At 40.9% G+C, this 20,594-nt stretch overlaps 1 protein-coding gene and 1 long non-coding RNA gene across 2 annotated transcripts in view; one reads left to right on the forward strand and one right to left on the reverse strand.

Annotated features, from left to right (window-relative positions):
• LOC127370391 (uncharacterized) overlaps positions 1-20,594 on the forward strand; it is a 75,593-nt gene that overhangs the window by 14,094 nt on the left and 40,905 nt on the right. The gene's annotated exons all lie outside the window — the stretch shown is intronic.
• lmnb1 (lamin B1) lies at positions 4,947-19,286 on the reverse strand. Its single transcript, XM_051412305.1, has 11 exons — positions 18,740-19,286; positions 13,287-13,443; positions 12,987-13,112; positions 10,843-11,013; positions 9,274-9,399; positions 8,032-8,252; positions 7,715-7,943; positions 7,515-7,619; positions 7,232-7,351; positions 6,910-7,017; positions 4,947-6,107 (listed from the first exon to the last, which is right to left on the reverse strand). Exons 1-11 carry the CDS (start codon positions 19,087-19,089, stop codon positions 6,066-6,068), a joined length of 1,755 nt encoding a protein of 584 aa, XP_051268265.1. The 5' UTR covers positions 19,090-19,286; the 3' UTR covers positions 4,947-6,065.

Consider the following 20,594-nt stretch of genomic DNA (forward strand, 5'->3'; position numbering starts at 1 on the left):
TATAGAAAAGTGGGAGGTTAAGTAGCTTTTTCATGGAAGGTTGTGTTTGAAGGTGTAGCAGCTAGCTACAGACGAACATCCAGATTCCAATTCCAGTTTGTTGTCCTCGCGTATCCGGATCTCCTCAGACCGGAACAGACTCGGTCCAGACTCGTTCAGTGTCAGTAATCCACAACAGTCAGTTTAGATGCACAGAACGGGACCGAACAGCCGGCAAAACCCGCTGCAGGTATAGATCAGCGTGTTTCTTAAGGTGTGTCGTGGGGGTGGGCTCTGCAGTGATTGGCTCTGGTGTGCACGTGGCTATGGTGGCTATGGTTGACAATGCTAGCGGAATTCGTAAATCATTTATGAAATAATTTATTAACGGTATCTTTGTAGTCCAAACAAAGCCGACGTTGCACACCCTTAAACCACACAGCAGCCATGTTGAAACTCTCAGGTCAGTCTGATCCTGATCTGCAGAGATATTTGAGGCACACACACACACAGAAAGACAGAGATTTCTTGCTTTTATAGAGAGATTGGTGATTTTCTTTTCAATCACTCATAATTTGTTTAGCTAACTTTAAACATATATTTTACTGTTAGCTATTTCAACCATTTATTCATTTATAGATGATTTTCTTTCAATCATTTATCCATTTTCGCTAACTTTTTTTTAACAATTTATGTTACTTGTGGCTAGTATAGACAGTATACAGAGTGACCAGTAGCCAGGGGACAAAATTAGCACCAACCCCCAGCCAATTGGTAAAGTAGGCTGATAGATTTGCTTCACTCACCAGCCATTTGGCCTGTGGTCAAAAAAAAAAAGTTTGCACCTCCCAGTAGCCAACGGTGGTTAATGTTCGCAACCTGTAACCACAGCTGCTGCTGATGTTCAACAAAAGCTAGTGTCTCTGTAAGTGGTCCACAGTGCGTATTACCTGCACAATATAAAGTATATACCTTTCATACAGTATATTGGGATCTTTTGTTAAATGGAAGAAATTCAATTGGTCTTTTCTTGGAAACTAACAAACCGTTATGTTAACATGTTAAGAATATGACTCAAACTTTTGAGAATGACACTTGGAACTTCCTTCTCCTTACATCAAAGTGTAGGTGTAACCTTTAAGAGCATGTGCATGTGCAGTGTATCAGTATCATAGAGCAACACTCCTATATCTACCCATTTCCTGTGTTAAACATACAAATCTTTACATTTTATTAAAACATAGTAATGGTCCTGAATTCCATGGCATCACAATTGTTCAATCATTTTGTGTTTTCTTTGGTAAACCAGTTCTACATAGGTCATTTGTTCAATGACAAAATTTTCTGTAGTTCCCTTCAGTCAAAGATTTCTTTCTTCTTCTGCACTGTGCACAATGATGTATTTGCAGAGTTCTAACAGCTCCCCTGAAACACCACACATTACTGCTCCCACTGATAACTCAGATTACACTGTATATTTCAACAATTCAAATAATAACAATAATGATTATTTGTGTCAAATGCTGAATTACAACAATAAAGCTCCAGACAATACCGCTCTGTCTGTTTAAAGCTGCAGTAGGTCATTTTTGGAAAAAAAAATACTGGTTGGAAGCAGCAGCAGAAGGGAAGATTGTTCCACTGTCCAACTTCAGAACTGTTCTCATGTGAAAACAGTTACCTAATGGTATTTTCAAGAATCCATTAGGCCCGAATGAAAACAACCAATCAGAGCCAAGAAAGATATGACAACACTTTGGGTTGGAAGCTTGAAGATAGTTGCAAATGTCATTAGGAGCACTAGGAGGAGCCAGAGGCAGATTATCTGTCTCAGGTTCTACAGTCAGGATATAGTGAAAGTTTCTGCAAATGTAACAAAAAGTTATTTTTATAAAAGTGACCTACTGCAGCTCTCTTTCCTGTAAATATCTTACACAAGATTATGGCCTGTATTTAAACATGTACTATACATTAGGAACCCTACATTACTCCTATAAAATACTTACTATCTAAACCACCTCTGAGGAGTAACATATCCAGGTTTCTGATGAATTATGGGAGTACAAAAGCTGGGAACGGCAGGTATTTCTTGTAATGCTGTTATCTTGTGATCACAGGTTACTTAATTCATTATCAGAGGAAACTTCATCCCGAGATAACTACAGTTGAAACCAGAAGTTTACATACACTGTATAAAAAGACACATACGCTTGTTTTTTTCTCACTGTGACATGAAATCAGACAATCACTTTTCCTGTATTAGGTCCGTTAGGATTACCAAAATTATTTCTATTTGCTAAATGCCAGAATAACAAGAGAAGGATTTTTTTAGACAATTTTTTATTACTTTCTTCAAAGTCAGAAGTTTACATACAGTAAGATTGCTATGCCTTTAAATGATTTGGGAAAGCCCAGATGATGATGTCATGTCTTTGGAAGTTTCTGATTTATTGACAACATTTGAGTTAATTAGAGACACACCTGTGGATGTATTTTAAGGCACACCTGAAACACACTGCTTCTTTGTGTAACGTCATGAGAAAGTCAAAAGAAATCAGCAAAGATATCAGGAAGAGAATTGTGGACAAGTCTGGTTCATCCTTGGGTGCAATTTCCAGATGCCTGAAGGTGCCACGTTCATCTGTTCAAACAATTATACGCAAGTATAAACACCATGGGAATGTCCAGCCATCATACCGCTTAGGAAGGAGACGGGTCCCAGAGTTGAACGTGCTGTGGTCCGAAATGTGCATATCAACCCAAGAACAAAAGCAAAAGACCTTGTGAAGATGCTGGCTGAAGCTGGTAAGAGTGTGTCGTTATCCACAGTGAAACGAGTACTGTACCGACATGGGCTGAAAGGCCACTCTGCCAGGAGGAAGCCATTACTCCAAAAGAAACATAAAAAAGCCAGATGACAGTTTGCAAATGCACACAGGGACAAAGACCTTAATTTTTGGAGACATGTCCTGTGGTCTGACGAAACTAAAATCGAACTGTTTGGCCATAATGACCATTGTTACGTTTGGAGGAAAAAGGGGGAAACTTGCAAGCCTGAGAACACCATCCCAACTGTGAAATACAGGGGTAGCAGCATCATGTTGTGGGGTTGTTTTGCTGCAGGAGAGACTGGTGCACTTCACAAAATAGATGGCATCATGAGGAAAGAACATTATGTGGAAATACTGAAGCAACATCTCAAGACATCAGCCAGGAAGTTAAAGCTTGGGCGCAAATGGGTCTTCCAAATGGACAATGACCCGAAGCATACTGCCAAACTGGTTACAAAGTGGCTTGAGGACAACAAAGTCAATGTTTTGGAGTGGCCATCACAAAGCCCTGATCTCAGTCCTATTGAACATTTATGGGCAGAGCTGAAATGGCATGTGCGAGCAAGGCGTCCTACAAACTTGGCTCCGTTACACCAGTTCTGTCAGGAGGAATGGGCCAAAAGTCCTGCCAACTATTGTGAGAAGCTTGTGGAAGGATATCCAAAACGTTTGACCCAAGTCATACAGTTTAAAAGGCAATGGTACCAAATACTAATGAAATGTATGTAAACTTCTGACTTTCAAGAAAGTAATAAAAACATTGTCTAAAAAATTCTCTCATTATTCTGGCATTTAGCAAATAGAAATAATTTTAGTAATCCTAATTGACCTAAAACAGGAAAAGTTTAATCTGATTTAATGTCAGAGAGAAAAAAGATTATGTAAACTTCTGGTTTCAACTGTAGATAACCAACCCATTATCGAGATCTTTTTTACTCAAAGTTTGAGAGATCAGGAGCAGCATGCATAGATGCCGTATTTTCTGCCAAAAGATCCTCCTAAATGTTACACACTGGAACTTTAAATGAACCCTCAGATGTACATTCTGGATAAACCTTTTTCCGGTTAGTCATGAATCCTCCCAAAAGTCATGAAACTGATCTGGAAGGCTGAAAGTTCAGTTGTGTAAAGGCTGAGAATTATCAGTTGATAAAATAGATTTTAAAATTAAGTTATGAGGAAACTTTGCAATAAGTTCCTCAGGTATTGTGTGAAACCATTCCCATTATTTATTGTAACTGTCCATGCCTTGCTCTATATGGGCAATGATGCATGCAAGTGGGTGAGCTGATTTGTTTTGTGCATCCTGTTTCAACTTCTTTTTGTTAAAAAGCTAAAACAATGCTAAGCTAATCAGATGCTACATAACAGCCCAAATGTTCTCACATTAAATGGTAAATGGACCTGTACGTGTATAGCGCCTTTGTAGTCTTCTGACCACTCAAAGCGCTTTTACACTACGTGCCACATTCACCCTTTCACACACACATTCACTCAGTGATGGCCCATCGAAGAACAGGAACTAACGCATTCATTCACGTTCACACATTCATTTGGGGTTCAGTATCTTGCTCAAGATACTCTGACATGCAGTTGGAGGAGCCGGGGATCAAACCAACAACCTTCTGATTAATGGACGACCCGCTCTGCCTCTGAGCCACAGCCGCCCTGGGAATGAGAATCAATCTTTCTCAGCTGTGATTGGTTGGTCTGTCCAGGCTCGGTGGATTATTCCAAATTCCATTAGGAGCACTAGGAGGAGCCAGAGGAACCTGATTGTTTCACAGATTATCTGTCTCATGTACTACTGTCAGGATATAGTGAAAGTTTTAGAAAATATGACAAATGTTATTTTCATAAAAATAACCTATAAATCACCATGCTTTGAAAAACAAAACTTTTAGTAACATTTAGTTTATGTTATTGCTTAGTTTAGTTACAAAATAACAACAGCTACCTGATATGTGCTGGTCTCTGACGGTATAAATGGGTTATATACATTTACTTTTGTTCTAGAATCACATTGCTGGTTTCTTGATTGCTATGCTGTGTTTTAATACCAATATATACATTTCTTACTATGACTATCCTGTCTTCTACACAGTACCACTGAAATGAAATCACGTGAAACACAAGTACAAGAAAACTACATTTAATCATTCAACTATGAAGATTACAGCCATAGCATGCATAGTAACACACCAACACAAAAAGTACTTCAAACACTTCAATATCAAAAGTTAAGAATACAATCAACACTTCTTATTAGTGGTGCGATGCTTATTCCAAGTCAGCTTAGAAAATTTATGTCACTACACCATATTACAGCCCCCGCCTGTGGGTAGGGGGGCTGTATTGTGATGTCAAATCTATCAAATGATTCTGATGGCTTAAGCATTCGTCTGTATGCAAATGCAAGTTTTTGCAGGCTATAGTTTTCAGTCCATTTTCTGTAGTGTCCCCAGGTCAGTTCTGTTTCATACTAGAACAAGGAGTGACCAAAGCCACAAATCCTGCACGTACTGTGAGGGGCTTTACGGTAATTCAACACCTTCAACAAACTTCAACTGTCCTGACTTCCTTATGAATACAATCATACAATCGTGGTATTTTGAGCTTTTTCTCTAAACATACTAGAAGGATTGAACAGGCTTTCATATAGTGTAATTCGGAGATTTTGTCCAGTCAAGGTCCTGACTGATGGGAGGAAGTCATTTATTACATGAACTCCTTTAACTGTGGAGCTTTTCATGTCCTTTCAGTATTTCCCCCCCCCCCAAATTTATTATTTTTTAAAAAATATTACAGTAGGTTTTTTTTTTTACCTAATTGAAAAACCAATCTAATTACCTAAACTAATCACTGACATCCTGTGGCTTTTTCTTATAAATTATAGCCTAAAATATATCAATAAAATAATAATAATGATAAAATACAAAATGACAAAATTCAAAGCTATTTAAAAAAAATGACATAGCACCTGACCCATTGTTTTCTTAAAGACACAGCCGAGTTTCGCTACTGTTTGCGTGGTTTTTAAAACAAGAAAATAGGTTCTACAAACTTTGTTCAGTAACAATGTTATTTTGGTTTTTCTGATGAAAATACATCTACCAAAAGCAGATTTCATAAGAAATAAAAAGATTAAATAAATTTTATTGAAATACACTACAAAAGATAGAAAAATAGTTCTAGAATTACAGTTGGCAGCAGACTGGCTGGGCTCAGAGGAGGTGGCTGGTTGGTGTGGTGGGCTCACATGATGGAGCAGTTTCTCTTGGCAGTGTGAGGTTCTCCCTGCACAGAAACATTCATGGTACCATCAGACATGCTGTCAATGGGCCGACAATGCCTTACAGTCAGACAGACAGCAGCTTCCTCTGTGCATCAGAGCAAGGTTACTAGAGAATGCACCTAAGACGCATTGAGGACGTACTGAGACCTGATCACACAGACCACATTCAGCGGTGGTTAAGGCGGCATATAGCTGCGTTCAGACTACTAAAAAAAAACTTACAATTTAAAGATTTGTTGTGTGAGGAGAAACTTTGTGAAACACGGTCTATGGCAAATTCTTATTATGTGGGTGTTCTTGTAAATTTAGCAAATGTTATACATGAAGTTATTTATTTGTTTGTGTAAAAACAGTGTCCGTTTGTATAGCATATAGCAGGATATTGAGCCTGGCAGGAGAGACGTTTTGTTTGCAATCTGATGTGAAAACCTCAGATTTCCACACAGTCAGAGAAAGTAACAGTGTTTGTCCTGCTCATGAATTAAGTTATAAAATCCCACAATGCACCACAGAGCGTCTCTCCTGCAGGGCTGCTGCAGTGTGGAGCGGAACTGAACAATAATACAGTGTTTATTTGCATATAGAGCAGGGAAGTCAGATCACAAGTGGTCACTCATTTTAATAGCAGGTGTAAACTGATGTACTTAAAGCTGTCCACTTGTGATCAGATCACCCAAGACGCATGTTAATAGCAGGTGTAAACAGAGCCTAAGTGTCGCTGTAAATATTTTAAACAAATGTGTGTGTGTGGTTGGACTTGTATCAGAGCAATCTCTGTACTGACAGTGTTGCCGGTAGTCTCACCTGCTGGTGGAAGAGGTCTTCCTCAATGGCCTCCACTCCGCTATCATCATCGTCCTCATCCCGCTCTTCTACTGCCGTCTTGTATGTTGTGATTCTCTTTGCCACCTCCTGCCACGCACACAAAAAAATGTTGCTTCAGCTTTTTTGCCAGAAAAACAAACCAGACTGGGCAACAAAGACCAGATGTGGGTACAGATGGGTGACTCATACACTAGCCTAGAGGTGGTGGTGATAGCAAATTATTGCAATCTGTATGTACACACTCAGACAGAATTGGTGACAAAGATTGTGTGTGTGTGTGTGTGTGTGTGTGTGGTCTCACCTCTCCCTGAGGGTTGATCAGTGCTACCTGGACATCCTCCCCTGAACCCCAGGATGACTGGTTCTTCCACACGAGGTCTGTGGGAGGTTTGGAGCTCACTCCGGCATTGGACGCCCAAACCTTCAAACAGCCACAAAAGAGTTCAAACAGCCCTAAAGTCACGGTCATATTCAACCCAGAGCATACACTGCATCCTTAAAGGGATTTTATGTTTACCTAATGTTACACACTAGACCTGTAACAGTCAGTCTGTCTCTTTCAGTCAGTCAGTCAGTCCTCTTACCGTGACTTTGTGGCCAGCCTTCAGGACATATTTGGGTGTGAACTTGTAGGTGGCTGCAGCACTTCCAATTGTCTTAATCATCTCATAACCCACCATGGCCTGGTCCTGAGACAGACAACATCATTAACAATGAGGAAACAGTTCTGATGTACAACGGTTCAGCTGTATCTCCACATGAACATTTGGTAGCTGGAGCTCACCTCATCTCCAGTGTTGAGCAGGCAGATGAACTTGCCGTCCGTATCAATCTCGTCGATGCAGATGGGTCCCGTGGCCGAGGCCGAGTGAGCGATGGACACCGAGCTACTGGCTTCCTGTTCCTCCACATCAACACGCTTCCTCTTTCCCTGAGTGGTCCGCACACTGCGGCTGCTGGACGAAGCTCGGGACACCGTGACACGGGACGAAGGACTTGGAGATAGCTTCAGTCTGGGGGGCAGAAAAACCAGTTAGACATCCAGGTCACTGATGGGGCTGCGTTAGAAATGAACAGGAATGGAACTATTGCCATCCCTACCTTTCTTCTTCTCCCTCCAGAAGTTTGCGGTAGGCGTTGATCTCCATGTCCAGAGCCAGTTTTACATCCAGCAGCTGTTCGTACTCGTTCAGCTGCTGCAGCATCTTGGCCTGGATCTCAGCCATCTCGCGGTCTTTGTCGGCCAGCAGCTTGCGACTTGTGTCTTTCTCCTGAGCCAAAGCCGCCTCCAGCTCCATTATACGATCACGCCAGCCACGAGTCTGAATATGGACAAGGAGGTGTGTCACAGAGCAAGACAACACGTAATCGTGTGTAATTTAAGAAACGTGTTACTGGCTGAAATAACATCACTGCTGAGGACAATAAATCCAGTGTGAAACATAACTAAATAAAATACTAAGGGGGCTGTATTTGTTGGCTTAAGTTTTTCTTTAACTTTTCAATTACAGTCTTGGAGTGTTCCTGCAGGTTTCAACAGCAACAACCTCTGTTGTGATTTACAGTGGCTCAACAGTGCGGTATTACCGCCCTTCTCTTTGTTTTTGCAGATTACTTTAATAAATACAAGCAGGTTCTGAGAAAGTGGTAGCAGAGTCCCACTGATGTATCTGTATATTGGTGTCGCTGCAAACTCTATCCAGCAGGGTTCGCTGTGATTTACAATACTGTGGCAAGCAGCGCAGAGTAAGAGAGAAGTGTTCAATAATTTAACATGGTAAAGAATAAAATCGATTTGAAAAAAATGAGTAAGGGTGCCAACACAGAGGGATCCAGCTAAAAACGCTGAGAAAAACATTGCTCAACTTTTGCCTCAATGCAGCATGACAGCTTATTTGTACCGTTTTCCTCAGAACTCATTTTCCAGGACCTTTCCAGGACATTTTCTCACAAAATATTTTCTCATAGAAGTTATTGGTAGGCCTAGTACTGAAACCTTTTTTAAAGTGTTACTCCACGCATCTTATCCTACCAACACTCGAGTTTCAAGCAAAATACGTACCCAGGATTATGTATGTGATTTGAGTGAAGGGTGTGAAATAAAAAATCTTCCAGGACAACATAGCATATCTCCAAGATACTTGGTCATTTTAATTAATGTCCAGGTACCTCCATGACAAGAAAACTCTACATTTCCAGATTTTTGAGGACACGCTGGGACCCTGGATTGAGATAAAGGTGGCTGGCTTTCGATTTCACAGGGTTTTATCACATACTGCTGCATAGGAAAGCACTTCTAATTCAGTCACAAACTTAACTTAATGAGTGGAATAAAATGCTAACCTCTTTCTGCAGTCCTGCCAGCTGGGCAGTGAGGCTCTCAATCCTCAGGGCAGACTCTCTGAGCTCCTCTCGGGCCATGTTGGCTGATGCTCCGTTCATCTCAGAAAAGCGACGCAGGTCCTCCAGCTGGAGACAGACACACAGATGGTTCGACAGTCAACAACATCAACAGCGTTTCCTCCTCATTAGAGCTCAAAAGAGGAACCGAGCAGTGTCAGTCACTTCCTGACATGCAGGAAGTTAGTAAAGAGCTGTACGGTATGTTGGCTCTCTTATACGTGTTAGTTTCACTTTACTGTTGCTTACTTGCACACAGTGTATGCAGTCATCATACTACACAAAGCATAACATTGTATTCTGCCATTTACCTTCATGAATTTATTCTGGTGGCGGCGCTACAAGCAGTCGGCCAACCTGTGTTTTCCTGAAGCTACCAACCTTCACTTGTTTAAGAATTTGTTCTTTTTTCATGTTTTGATGGCTCACACAAAAGGTCCAATTGCAAATGTGTGCTCAAAAAGGTCAGAATATCAACAAAAAGAGTCAAGAGAGCAAAAGCAAACATCCCTCTCTTTCAACACAGTACATGAAACCACAGGTTGACACATGCGTCATTTACTGAACATGAAATAATAAATGTATCAGTTTACATCAGTTAACATCACACCTACTGTAATACTGTCCCTGGCAGACAGCTCGGATAAATATGCTTTGAGTGACAAATAACACCTTGTCTGCAGTGATGTCATTGAGTGTGACCTGTAAATGTTGTGGGTCCCAACCAAAGTTTCATGGTAGCTGGCAAGGCCTTCTGGTTTTAAATGGTGTAAGAAAAACCGAAACCTATATCTCAGTATTTCATCTTTTCAGTGCAGAAAAAAAAAATAAAGATAAAATAAAGATAAATAAAGTTTAGATTATCATTTAAGCTATAAACAGGATAAGAGCACAATGAAGACCTGAACACAAGCTATATTCAAAGAGCCATCACTCTCTGATAAACAGTGCCCCTGTACACTAAACCAGCTTCATAAAGAAGAACTTGACTGAACCCTGTCCAACACCTCTGGGATGAACTGGAACACAAACTGTGATCCAGGCCTGATCACAGGGGAGGCAGTAGCTCAGTTTGTAGGGACTTGGCTTGGGAACCGGAGGGTTGCCGGTTCAAGTTCCACACGCCATAATATGGAGTGTTGACTGGTAGCTGGAGAGGTGCTGTTTCACCTCCTGTTCACTGCCGAGGTGCCCTTGAGCATGGCAACCTAACCTTGCCATCACTGCATGTCTGCAAGTGCTGGACCTCACTAATGCTATACTGGCTGAATTCAACAAATCCCTGCAGCCAGCAACATCTGGTGGAAAGCCCTGCTCTAGCAGCACAGTAAGGGCTTTAGTGTTGAATGTTCAGCTATAAGGGTGTATTGTCGCACTGTCTACATACATACTGTGGTCACAGTATAGTGTAGTTTTGACTCATAAGTTAGAGTATATATTGTTACGTAGGATGCATTATTATGGGACAGGAGGATATGTACCGAGTGTGTGTGTGTGTGTGTGTTTTCATACTTTGGTCTGGTAGGTGCTCCCCATGTTGTCCTTGTAGATATTGATCTGCTCCTCGTTCTGAGCCCTCATGTCGGCCAGGGCCTCAGTCAATTTATATTCGTACTCTTCCTTCCTTCCGGAGTCCACCTCCACCAGTCGGGTCTCGTACCGGTGCCGAGCCTCCTTCACTTCCTGTAGCACAGCACACAGTCAGCACTCAGACAGCACTCAGACAGCTCTGATCCTGTCCTGATTAATTAAAACCAACTGTGGTTCGGTTGCACAAATTAAAACATGTAACGGAAAGGAAGTGATTCATCAATTTTATTTAAAAAAAAATTATTAAGACATTCAATCGTTATTTGCAACTGAAAGTTATAATTTCTGACTGTGTCATAGAGCTCCACTGTTGTCCAAAAACTATTAAAAACTCATCAGTGAGCCACACTACTGCACTGGCTGACCTCCATTACCATGAACACACACACTGTACTTTTGACTCAATCCCACATACACCACCCTGCTGCCTCAAATACTCACTCTAGCACCAAATGTAGATTAATCCGCCGCTGAAAATAGTCCACAATAAATGCAATATTTCCTCCTGTTTGAGTAACAGAGGATAAAAACTACAGTGACCAGTTGTTTTAGAAAAATAACTACTACTTAAATTAACTATACACACACACACACACACACACACATATATATATATATATATATATATATATATATAAAACAACACCAGCTTTATCATTTAAGTGTGAGCAGCATTGGCCCCAGAAAAATCCTAATCAGAACCTCCCTAACACCACAGCTCAGACCTTAAATTAAGATGGCGTCTTCTAAAGTTATCTGAAAAGCAGCCCTGATTCAGTGCTGATTCAGCATTAAATCGTAACATCACATTTTGAGAAGTAGCATAATAATGTTGCTAAATGATAGTTGCATAATTGGTCTGAATAGTATGCCAGCCACAGGCCCCAAATTAACTTTTTCCTCCATAACTGTCCAAAATTCTACTTTCAACTGTCCCAGACTTAACAACCATTGTCCCTTAAGTTTTTCTTAACTTTGATTCAGTAACTTGCAAAACGTCACTGACTCACTGTCCACTATGAAAGGGCTGCTCAGTTTTTCCCTGCACATATCTGAATTTAAAAAACATTAAATCACAATCCGTGTTCATTATTCTGTTCACAGTCGTTGGTTGAGTTACTGTTTGGTCAATAAATGGTAAGAAAAATAGATGGACATGTACATACACACGTTCTGAACATTATTAGCACTTAGCCAACTAATCACAAACTACTGCAGGGACATCGTATATTTCACGTATAAAAAAAAAAATTACAAAAAACCTCCAAAGGGAGGGAGAAGATCAAACGGATTATTAAAATATTGACATGCTCTCAATATTTAAATTGACACACACACACACACACACACACACACACACACACACACACACACACACACACACACACACACAATGGTGTGTCATGGCTCCTGTCAGTGGGTGGGATATATCAGGCAGCAAGTCAACATTTTGTCCTCAAAGTTGATGTTAGAAGCAGGAAAAATGTGCAGTGTGAGGATCTGAGCGACTTTGACAAGGGCCACATTCTGATGGCTAGACGACTGGGTCAGAGGATCATGACTACCAATATGACTACCAGGTGGTCAGAATGTTATGGCTGATCGATGTATAATTTATGTTTCTTCCCTTTTCCCTGGGGGTCTGAATACATTTGTCACTAGTCACTTTTTAGAACTAAAGTCAGTGGGTCTGAAAAGTTGCTAAATCTAGCAAGAATGTTTCCAAGTTGGCAACATTAGCTCTCTATGATTGATATTGTGGGTTGTACGCACTAGGGACGTTACAAGAACCGATATTTCTGTACCAAGTCAATGTACTCTTTTTCTACAGTACCATAGGTAAGGAGATACATACACATGCATACATTCATAAATACATAGCTGTATATCAGAAGCTTGTGACAACTAGTCGACTATTGGCTTTATCAAACGTCTACTGTTGAAGAAGAAAATCTTTAGTCTGGGACAGTCCTAATTCAGACAACTGATTCGGCATCAGTATCATTAACCATGTATGTGCCCTTAGTGTCAGAGACACATCTACTGTAAGTCAATAGAACTCTCACCTCCTCGTGCATGCTCTTACGGAAGTCCATTTCCTCAGTAAGACTCTGGCAGCGGTTTTCTAAGTCCACACGCAGGAGCATCTCATCGGCGAGGTGCTTCTTGGTCTGAGTGATACCTGTATCCAGCTGACATCACACACACAAAACAACAGGTAGTACAAGATTAGAATAAAAGTAGGTAATGATCACAAATATATGAAATAAATATTAATAAATATAAATATTTTGAAATTGCTATCAATCTCTCTGCAGCACTCCATTAATGTTGAAATAAAATATTCCTAGCCTCATCATATTCACCTCCTGCAGCTGTTCCTTCAGGTCGGCCAGTGTGGCCTCCAGGCCTCTCTTCTCAGACAGCGCTGTAGCCAGCATGGCATCTTTAGAGTTCAGCTGAGCCTCCAGGTCCTTCAGCCTGGCCTGGGCTCCTGCTGCCTCTGAATCCTTTTTGTTGTAGCTGAAAGGTTTTGGGCAAGGCATGGTGAGTGCATGTGGATGGGAGTGTGACAGTTGAAACGTGAACACTGCCATTGAGGAACTAAGTTACTCCTCCTAATACAGCTCTGACATACAAAACCAAACCTGATGAAGCAGGTTCACACACACTAGTGGATGTTCACAGACTGCACTGTGGAGTACGTCAATAATGTCCTGCCTAAACTACTCTCCACACACTACCACCTACTGCTGCTTCACCTGTAGCTTGCTTTCCCTTCTGTGCCCTGCATGGGCCCACTGGAGGCTGTCTCAGTCAGAGTCCTTTTTAAGAAATGATTTTCCAGAACCAGGACAGTTTGTAGGAGTTTTTAAATTGACAATACAGGACAGCACTTGCCCCCAAACAGTCATACAATTCACTAGCAGGCCTAGTATTGAATTGATTGTATCAGTGTCTCAGGTTTATTACAGTTAGGTGGTCAGCGTTTTACATGGGACAATCCACATTAGCTCGCTTATGCAGTGCACCCGGCTGTTCTCACCACAGCTGATTTCTCCACTGTGCTCTCCAGAGAATTGACTTTTACTACAGTTTTTCTCTTGCCATAACATTATGGCCATAGCCCATGGTCACAGTTCAAATCAAGTTGTAAACTCAGGGATGTAAATGAGGAGCTAAATACAATTACAATTTTCCTAGACAACATAATTTATTTCCAGGATTTTTGGTCATTTTACTCAAATTCCAGATGGCTTTATGACTGAGAACTAGTCTCTAAATTTCAAGTTTTTCCAGGACATGTGGGAACCCTGTCCGTGTTAGGGGCCTTGGGTCAGGGTTAGAGAGCTGAGGGCCTAGTGGAGCTTGCTGGAGGCTGGATATGGGATTTGGGTTAGGCTCAAGGGGCTGAGAGCTGGTCATGAGCAAGGAGAGCCTGTTGGAGGCATCTTATTAATTCTGAAAACAGGTCAATTATTTGTTTTTCCAAGTGAATGCAATACACTTCCATAGTACGGTGTGGGATAGTACAGTGTTTCTCAACCTGGGGTCCTTGAGGGGGTTTCAAGGGGTCCCCAGAAAAATTTTGATTTTTAAAAGATTTCACTATTATTTAATTGGTTAAGAGTTAGCCAAATGAGAGAGACAGAAGTATAGACATATAGTGATAGAGCATCTAAATCTTAGCAGAAAAGGATCCCTGAGACTTTATCTTATCAAATACGGGTCTGTGGCCTCATACGTATCAATTTAGGGGTACTTGGCGGCAATAAGGCTGAGAACCACTTATATAGTATATCACTGAGGGTAGTTCTGTCGTTAAAAGGTTAGAGTGGTTCCTGCTGCCAGAGGGCTGTGCTCAGCACAGTTTACAGCAAACAGGGTCCTCTGGTGGCCACAACAGAAGTGACAAATGGGGAGAAACAGAGGAGCTTCTTATTTGTGTCACCACTGCACTGCAAACACATTTCTATGATTTTGCTTAGGTTTTGCATTTTTCAAATTGTTCCTGTTTAGATTGTCTAAATTCCTGAATGCTTTGATTTAAAAACATACTGACGAATGAGAACCACATATTTCACGTTCAAAAACACATTAGACATCCGTTTCCCAGCTCTGAGCTGGGGTTAACTGAGTCAACAGTGGAACTGTTTCAATGAGTTTGTGAGTAAAGTAGTCTGTCGGAGGAGCTCTGCTGGGATTCAGTCCAGTTATTTCCTCATGGTGTGCCTCTGAGGTTACGATGGGTGGGTGGGACAGCTGCTAAAGTGGACAAACTATGAGTGGAATGTACTGGGGTATGTCTGCTTTCTCACATTTTACTGAGAAACATTAACTGGGAGGCTAAAGCACTGACCCGACAGGCTCTTGCTATACAGGAATATTTTCAGCAAGATTACAGCAGTGCACAACACATACCAACTCTTTAAAGTTCTAATACAGCTTCAAACATGTGGCAGATTACAGCAGTATAGTGAAAACCAGCTCTTCTTGGTAAGCTTGCTAGGTTGTTTTAAATCACTTTTTGATGCTAAGTAGATATTAAAGTTAAAAGGAGGCTTTAGTCTTTACTAGTGATGAAAGATTGTACTGATGGCACTTTCAAAAACCATCTAACAACTTAAATCAATTATAAGACAAAATATGCACATTAAGTAGTCACCATGACTACTGCCAAATGTAATCTGTGTATGCAACTGCGTCATAGATTGTTCCCTTTTACACCTGAAATGAACACAGCCTGAATGAGCTGACTGTTATCTGCAGCATTTTAGGTTTGAGGTCAGATTAGATGTAGATATGAACACCAAACCAGTTCCACAGGTAGTATGGGATCCTTTTAGCCACATTAAATGCAATATCCAAATTCAGTGTTTCTCTAGTCCACAAATGGTAAATGGACCTGTACTTGTATAGCGTCTTTCTAGTCTTCCAACCACTCAAAGCACTTTTACACTACATGCCACATTCACATTTTCACACACATTCACACAGTGATGGCCCATCAAACAGAAACTAACTCATTCACTCACACTCACACACCGCAATGTGGGAATCAATATCTTGCTCAAGGATACTTTGACAGGAGGAGCCGGGGACCGAACCAACAACCTTCTGATTAGGGGACGACCCGCTCTGCCTCTGCACCACAGCAGCCCCAAACAAACTGTTCACTCAGTTGTAAGTACTTTCCCCAGTCTTTGTTGTAGTTGCATTTCCTTTTCTTTGAGGTATTTTCCATCATATTCTGCCTGAATCTGCATAGCGTGTGACTTTGTGGTGACTCCAATCAAATTACAATTTTCCCTGTCCCTAGGGTACCAGTTTGCGCCCAGTTTGAATGACAACAAACACAGCCTCGTGATGACAGCCTTCTTTGCTTTCTTTACAGCTACTGGATAAAAACTAGATAGTAGAAAAGAATTTGTCATGGGACAAGAGATAAAAATGCTGTGCAGTCCCACACAAAAAGGGACCCCATGTCACCCTATCCCCTGCACGAAAAACAGCTTCTGCATCACGCCAAAGCCTTCACAAGTTGTTGTGGCGCATGGTTGTGCAGTTGTGAATTTCTGGGACTAGGTGTCCAGTGTGATCACTGTCAGCTTCTCTTGGTCCCACAAAATGATACAACATATGATGAAATCAGAATGCATGAACAAGTTGCAGGATATAAACTATTTATTGTGCAATGTAGAATGGAACTTCAAAATAAAAGACATAGGTCAACAACTTTAACAGCTGTAGATACAGGGCGTGTTAAAAATGGAGATAAAGTGGACTAACAGGTTGTGTCAACTGGTTGAGCACCAGATTCAGACAGGCAATCACTGCCACCTGTGTTCTGCTGTCAGACTGCCTGACACAGCACTGCCTCTGTTCAACAACGCACAACGGCTCAACACCTGACCGCTCACACTCAGCAGCACTGTGCAGCATGTACAATATCTGGGAAACAGTACACTCTCCATGGAGACCTTACACTGTATTTATTTAGTAACAGTGGAGCTGTGCCTCATTTGTAACACCATTCTGTGGGATTTTACACACAAGTGAAATCAAAGTTTTTTTCCTGCTAGTTTGGCTTCACAGGCAGCTAAAGGGGAAAAAAAATACAAACAGCTGTGGGTGCCTCAACACACACACTGCTTGGTGTTTATTAAAGAAAAACATTAACATTCTTCTAACACATTTTAACAATTAACTGCACGCTTGATCAGCTCATTTTATTTCTGTAAAAGCTGTTGAATTGCCACCTTCAGGAGGAAGCGCTCCATTGTTTATTCATACGCTTCAGGTCAACAGCTGTGAGCAACAGCTGCTGCTGTCAAATTCTGTGGGATATACGGGAACACACACAAACACTCGTGTTTCATGAGTATGAATTAGTGGTCAACCGGTATGGGTTTTAATGGCCGATATTTAGAGAGCAGGACTGCTGATGGCCGAAAGGCAGGCCTTGTGAGTACAGACAGCGGTTGATGCTGATTATCTCAAAATGCCTATTAATCTGTCTATCACTAGTATGAATACACAGGTGCTGTGCAAACAATTGACCATTAAAATAAATACAGTTCAGATATTAAAATTATGTAATTTACATGTCTGAGGCACATTTACCTCTCAGCGCATAGTAATTCTGTTTACCACTTGAATCGTAGCAAAAAACTAGGGATGAACAATATACATCAGGGGAAAAAGAATGTATTAAATGATATATTAGCCAACAATGGGAAATCTTTCTTATTATGCATTATTCCGATTATGAAATTACAGCCGATAAATTATGGTCCATAACACTTTAAGTTTTTTTTTGTTCAGTTTTTAATGCAATACAATAGATAGGCTTTATGTTCAATGAAAGCCGAAGTACGTTTGCGAGGTTTTTGATTGTACTTTACTAAAAAAAAAAAAAAAAAATATGTTTTGTTGTTGTGTGTTTTGATGGCAGATTTGGTTGGTCAAAGCTATGGAATATTAAATCACCCATGTTTGCTCACTACACCTCAGCATTTCTTACCCTAAGATGTCTGACAACTACAGGTTTGGAACTTCTTTATTGAATACAAAATTGTATCCATCAGCAATGAGAAACATGTAACAATTGATTATTGTTATTATTATTATTATTATTATTATAACTACTACTGGGTTGAAATAATATTGTACATCCAAGAAAAAAAAAGAAAAAAAACGGGATTGTCCAAAAACTAATTGTCTCATGAAAAACAAAAGCAGTTAAACTCTGCACTGTTGTGTGAGGCTTCTGTTCTGAACATATACTACCGGTAGACCCTGAAGGCACCATGTCACCTTCATGAACGCTCGCTCTTGCGCGTTGTCTGTCAGTCTAATTAAACCACAGGCACATTTCTCTAAATAAATGGTGTTTTTTATGCTTACTCAACCTACTCGAGCGTTCATTCAGCATTAGACGTTGTACAAGTTAACATTTTTACAAGCCGAGCTGATTTCTCTGTAAGCAGCACAGACAATGGTGGGCGGACAACGGCCACTGTCAATCATTCTAAATCATTCAAAACGTTCATTATTTTTTAACCATTCTTAACAAGTGTGCTGATTGTAATCTGGTGTAAACGAACTAAGAGAGGGTAAAATACAAAAGTAAGATTTTTATAGGCCGGATTTGAGTGACGCTCTCACCAAATGAGAGAACGTAACCCCGGACGGACCTACGTGCTCTGTGCTGTGAAAGTGGCTCGAAAATCAAAGTCAACATTTAGCAAGTAGCTAATCGTCCCGAGCTCCTGTCCCTATTAGACACTGTAACGTGATTAAAATGTTACGGGCTTACTTCTGCTGCAGCTGCTCATGCTCGGATCTGATCTTTCCCAGTTCGATCTGCAGCCAGGCCCGCTCCTTGGAGGAGTCATCCAAACACCTCCTGGCGTCGGCTAGCTCGGTCTCGTACAGGGCTTTCAGTCCGGTTACCTCCCGGCTCCTCACTTCTTCCTTCTCGTTAATTTGCAAGTGCAGCACGTCGTTTTCAGACTCCAAACTGCGGACTTTGTCGATGTAAACGGCCAGGCGGTCGTTGAGGTCCCGGAGCTGCTGTTTCTCCTGCAGTCGGGTTATTCTGGTCGGGCTCAGCGGTGTGCCGCTGCCGCACGTGCTTCTCTGGCTGGTCGGAGTTGCAGTCGCCATTGTGAAAGAGTCGTTAAATAACCCGTAGGAACGACAGTAAACAAACCGAGCCCGGATACCGCCTGTGCAGGTGTAACGAGAGGTTTCAAGCGCTCAGCAACGACCGGCACTTCGGAAACTATTCTGGACGTAAACCCTATCTTTTTTTAATCGAATGAAAGAGGGGTTTGGTTTCCTAATATGGCGGCTCATTGAAAAAATTACGTTGTCTAGAGCTAGCCAATGGCGGGGCTCGGCGCAATGCGTTCTTTCAACTTTAACTTTTGGGTTTACATGTAAGCTCTACCGGCGTATGCCGACAATATCCCGGACAGGCGGAGTCAATCGCCATTACGTTTACTTATAAACTGACTTTAGAACTTTTTTTAGCAAAAATGATCATTGATACAATTACATTTTTGAAGATACCATCTTATATTAGTTTCAGACACGCAGACCTAAACATATATTTGTAACACATTGTAATCACATTGGAAAACATGTAACGCAAACTTGACAAAACTAACGTTATCAATTTATGTAGATGAACCTGTTTCATGTATTTGCTCTTTTTTGTAAAATAAATATAGCTGAAAACGTGGACTTTTTTGGAAACATCACTTATGAGATCTTTTGTTTTGTATTGTCCAAAATTGTTTTTCATTAATGTTAAAAGAAATCAAAAGAATTACCAGCTTAACCCCGTTTGGTGAATCGAGGCGTCCCCGCAAGAATATCAAGCGCGGCCTACATTTTCCGATAACGACTCGCCTGAAAGCCTTTCATTGTATCAGTTCTTGTAGTAGAGCTCTACTATCAGGCGGTAATAAAGTGGACATGGAGAAAAGAGAAGACATTTTGTTACAGATATTAGTGTTATGAGGGCCCGAGCACTGACAAGTGCAAGGACCTATTGTAATTGTAAGAATTCTACGTTATTATTATTATTATTATTTTTCTGCGCCTTTGATCGCATTTTGAACACTTTCCCATGCTCGACAGCTCACGAAACTTTGCACAAAATTTAAACGTGGCCAAACTCGACGTATGCAATTGTCCCCCCCAAAACATCTGCTTTTAGTGTCTTGTGTTCAATTGTGTCAGTTGTGCTCAAATCCTTGAATATAGCTCTCCCCAGATAAAGTAATGATTGTATTATTTAGCCATGCCATTGATAGCGTGGATTCTGCATGACTCAGACTTTCAGACATTCAACGACATGAGTATGACTTGAGAGCATTTTTGAGGAAGATTGCAGGCCTAACAGGAAAGGAGGCTAAAGTTTGACAGATATGACCTTTCCCTATCAAAAGTAGGGCTGGGCGATATGGCCTGAAAATAAAATCTCATGTGATTTGTTCACACCAAACCTGATTTATGATTTAATTGATTTTGTTTCTTAAAAGCAAACGAAAGACACTATACTGTATCTTTGGCAACATGATACTCCACTGCATCATGTCTTTTCACTGGGGCCCCTTTTATCATATGACATAGTGTGGGAAAGTAATTTTACACATGTGTAG

This window comes from Dicentrarchus labrax, unplaced genomic scaffold, assembly GCF_905237075.1.
Source record: "Dicentrarchus labrax unplaced genomic scaffold, dlabrax2021, whole genome shotgun sequence".
In the NCBI taxonomy this organism is placed as follows: domain Eukaryota; kingdom Metazoa; phylum Chordata; class Actinopteri; family Moronidae; genus Dicentrarchus; species Dicentrarchus labrax.

Excerpts from the sequence above, each read along its gene's own strand:
- lmnb1 (XM_051412305.1), bottom strand. The coding sequence starts at position 19,089 with ATGGCGACTGCAACTCCGACCAGCCAGAGAAGCACGTGCGGCAGCGGC. Across the intron at positions 13,113-13,286 it reads TGAAGGAACAGCTGCAGGAG|CTGGATACAGGTATCACTCA; the intron begins GTGAATATGATG and ends GTGTGATGTCAG. Across the intron at positions 7,352-7,514 it reads AGGCTGGCCACAAAGTCACG|GTTTGGGCGTCCAATGCCGG; the intron begins GTAAGAGGACTG and ends GGCTGTTTGAAG.